At 66.1% G+C, this 3,642-nt stretch overlaps 1 protein-coding gene across 1 annotated transcript; it reads right to left on the bottom strand.

Annotated features, from left to right (window-relative positions):
- Positions 1–2,590: 2,590 nt before the first annotated feature.
- On the bottom strand, positions 2,591–3,601 carry LOC121930545 (protein INSYN2B-like). Its single transcript, XM_042467009.1, has 2 exons — positions 3,392–3,601; positions 2,591–2,880 (listed from the first exon to the last, which is right to left on the bottom strand). Exons 1-2 carry the CDS (start codon positions 3,547–3,549, stop codon positions 2,709–2,711), a joined length of 330 nt encoding a protein of 109 aa, XP_042322943.1. The 5' UTR covers positions 3,550–3,601; the 3' UTR covers positions 2,591–2,708.
- Positions 3,602–3,642: the final 41 nt, after the last annotated feature.

A 3,642-nucleotide genomic window follows, 5' to 3' on the forward strand; every position in this document is an offset into this window, starting at 1 on the left:
CCCGGCCCAGGACTCCTGCAGCTTCGCTCCCCATGGAAGACCCTCGCCGCCTGCGAAGACGACGACAAGACCCTGGGGGAAAGGGGCGGGTGGCTGTCTGTGACCCCCAAGTGTTGGTGGGCTCAGCCCAACCCCCCTCTGGATTCCCCTCTGAATCGGAAGGAATTGGCCTGGGGGGCGGGGGTAGGGGGTACCTTCCCAAAAGGCTTCCTGGCCCCCCTCGGCCCTCAACACCCCTTCCTGGCAAAGTGCGATCTGTGCCCCCCACAACCTTTGCTCCCCCACCAGCCAGCCCACAAGCCTTCTGCCTGCAAGCCCCCTCCCCAATTGCCCCACTGACAAGATGCCTGTGGGTCACGAAGAACCGACTCTTGGGGGCGTGGCAAGTGAGACCCCCCTCCCCAAAGGGAAGAGGGGGCGGGGGTGAGGGGACCGAAGAGGGACCCCCACGCAGGGGGGCCTCCCCTCTTACTTGGGGTCCAGGGGAGGAAGTGGGGTACCCCGAAACCCCCCATTTAGCTCTCTGAGGAGCCCCGGGGGGCAGTATGAGTTTGGGACCCGCGTGGAGACCCTCGTCTTCAGCCAGGATCGGGGCGGGAGGGGGCTGGCCAAGGAGCCCCCTTTTCCTGGCCCTCAGTCCGAGGGGGGCTCCCAGAAGCCGAGCTCAGAGGGCGGGACTCGCGGCGGCCACCACCAGAGTCTGGGGCGGAGGGAGGCCTGAGGGGGAGACGCGTGTCTGTGCGCTCACACGAAGAGAGAGAGAGACCCGTGGAGGAGAGGATGGCGGGGAGGGGCCAGGCACTGCTTCCCTCTCGACCCCCGCAGGAAGAAGGCTCTTTGCGGCTCAGCTCCGGAGAGGGCGGCTGGGGCTCCGGAGGACGGTGGGGCCCCTTCTGCTCCCAAGAGGGGTCCGGGGGGGTCCTCCTCCCAAAAGAGACACACACGCCCCCCCAAGACACCCCCCCCAAGAGAGAGCGAGGGGCCTCGGGGCGCCGCTCAGCTGCTTCTCCCCAAATAAAGGCCGCCCTTTCTCCCAACCGTGAACAAGGCCTCAGGCTCTTTCATTCGCCTGGACTGGACTGAATGGCGGCGGGCTCCCCGCCCTCCGGCTCAAGGCCCGAGAAGGGACCGGGGTCGCCTGGCCGGGGCGCGGAGGGGTCTCTCGGCCTGGGCTCCGGGGCTCCAAGGCCCGGCGATGATGCCCGCTGGGGAGCCTCCCCTCGGCAGGCGGCGGGGGTCCTGGGGGAGCAAGGGCCGAGCCTGAAGGGGGCTTCCGAGGGCCTGGCTGGGGAGGGGCTAAAGGGGCTTTCCCTTGGAAAGATCGGTAACAAAGTCAGATGAAAGGCTCAGCAACGAAACGAAGGCCCAAAGAAGCCCCCCGTTGAGACCCTCCTCTCCTCTCCGCCTGCCTGCCTGCCTGCCTGCCTGGGAGCCTCCGTTCGTTCGGGGCTGGGGCGCCTCTTACTCCCAGGAGGAAACCGGGGCAGCTCTGCCGGACCTGAGCGGACTTCCTCGGAGCGGCGCAAGGGAAGGACCAGGCCAGGCTCCAAGCGCCAGGCTGCCTTTATTGTTCATCTAAGCGCCCCTCGCCCCCGAGGACTCCGACCCGCCACGCCGCCTTGTCTTGAAGGGCTGCCGCGGCGGGGCGAGAGAGGCAGCAGGGGCAGCGGCCCAGGAGGCCCCTCTCCGGCCCCACTTGCCCGGATCCTTCCTCTGCCGAGGGAAGAAGGGGAGCCCGGAGAAGGGCTCCTTGGAGCAGCTGCGGAGGGCGGCCAGAAGCGGGCAGGGAATCCGAAGGCTCACGGCGCACACGCCGCCTCTCCCCGGGCTCTTCGTGGGTCGGACTCCCTTGGAGGGGGAAAGGTGCCCGGCGGGTGAGGCAGAAGGTCGCGGAAGCCGGACCTGGGGGGGGGGGGGGGGAGGGGCGGGGGGGGGGCCCCTGGGGGGAAAGGGGGGGGAGGGAGGGAGATCCTTCGAAGGATCCCAAGAGGCGACCCCGGCCCCTCCAGGCCCTTCTGCGCTGGGAAGAGTTGGCATCCCTTCGAGGGAGGGTCCTCCGCCCCCTCCGGCCTTTTGGGGGCATTGACTGGGGCCTCCTAGGTCTGTGCCCCCCCCACTCCCAAGGGGGGGGGCTGGCGTTCTAAAGGGGCCAGGATTAAACCGCCTTTCCCAAGGAGGCGCATCTGCGGAATGGGAATGTGGCTCTTTTCCTAAAAGGACACTGAGAAACTGGAGCCATGGGTCCAAAGGAGGGCCACCAAAATGATGAAGGGTCTGGAAACCATGGAGTCCTCTGAGGAAAGACTCCGGGAGATGCTGGGGATGTTTAGCCTGAGAAGAGAAGGTCAAGAGCTGATAGGAGAGCCCTGTTTAAATATTTGAAGGGATGTCCTATTGAGGAAGGAGCAAGCTTGTTTTCTGCTGCTCCAGGGAATAAGACCCAACGGAGCCATGGATGCAAGGTCCAGGAAAAGGGATTCCCCTCAACATTAGGAGGAACTTCCTGAGAGTCAGGGCTATTCGTCTCCGGAGATTTTGGTGGCGTCTCCTTCCTTGGAGGCTGTCTTTAAGCAGAGGCTGGATGGCCATCTCTCAATGGGGATGCTTTGATGGAGAGTTCCTGCATGGCAGAACAGGGTTGGACTGGATCAGGGCCCTTGGGGTCTCTTCCAGTTCTACGATGCTATGATTCCTCTTCCTCTTCCTCCTCAGAGGAACCAGAAGCACCTCCGCCAGGTCTTGCGGGCCTCTCCTCCTCCTCTCGGGGGCTGGCTGGGCCTGGGGGTCGCTGGGGAGCCCCTCTGGCTGGGGGTCCCGGCCCCGAGGCTGGTCAGCACTCTCCGGAGGCGCCCCTCCTGCTGCCGGAAGTCCTGCTCCACGCTGGAGGGGGGCAGGGGGGCGGTGGGTCAGCTGGCCAAGGGCCTCTTCCCTCCCTCGCAGGGCCCCCTGCCCCCAAGGGGCCCCCTGCATCTCAGGGGGGTTGGATCCTCCCGGGAACTCCCCCCACATACAGGGGGAAGCCCCCCAACCGGGCCCCCACCGCTCCCAAAGGGTGCCCCCTCCCTCCCTTGGTTGTCATAGGGCAAGAGAAGCCTTGCCAGGCAAAGCCCAAGGGCTGCCTTCTGGAGGGGTGAGCCTCTGGTCCTGGGTGGGACTGAGGAGCATGGCCCTCCTGGTGCGACTGGAGGCAAATGCCACCCCCGCCCACCAGGGGCAGAGGCCTGGCCATGGAGAGCAAACACCCCGAGGGTCAGGCAGCCCCCCAAAAGCCATCCAGAGTCACTGGGGGCTCTAGCCTGGCCCCTGGGCACAACAGCCACAGAACCCTCCTGTGCCCCCCCCCCGGCCACTGCCCCCACCCCAAGAGCAAGCCCACCCCCCAGGGCCCCACCTGTAAATGACGCAAGCGCAGTCCCGGCACTTGGCCCTGTCCTGCCCCCTCCGAGAGGAGCAGCACCTGCAAGAGAACAAACGCCAAGGGGAGTCAGTGGCCCGGCTGGACTCTCGGACACTCATACCCCCTGCACTCGCCACCCACTGGTACCCCATGGCATCGGGGCAATGGGCAGAAAGCAAGCACCAGTGACCTTTGGGGGGTGGACCTCCTGTTGAATTGACCCTCTGCGGAAGGAAAGCAGTGCC

The sequence above is a fragment of the Sceloporus undulatus genome, chromosome 5, assembly GCF_019175285.1.
Source record: "Sceloporus undulatus isolate JIND9_A2432 ecotype Alabama chromosome 5, SceUnd_v1.1, whole genome shotgun sequence".
In the NCBI taxonomy this organism is placed as follows: domain Eukaryota; kingdom Metazoa; phylum Chordata; class Lepidosauria; order Squamata; family Phrynosomatidae; genus Sceloporus; species Sceloporus undulatus.

Bases quoted from the DNA above. Each gene is read 5' to 3' on its own strand.
- LOC121930545 (XM_042467009.1), bottom strand. From the start codon at position 3,549: ATGGGGTACCAGTGGGTGGCGAGTGCAGGGGGTATGAGTGTCCGAGAG. The intron at 2,881-3,391 runs GTGGGGCCCTGG...GCCCCCCTCCAG, and splicing joins TGCGCTTGCGTCATTTACAG to CGTGGAGCAGGACTTCCGGC.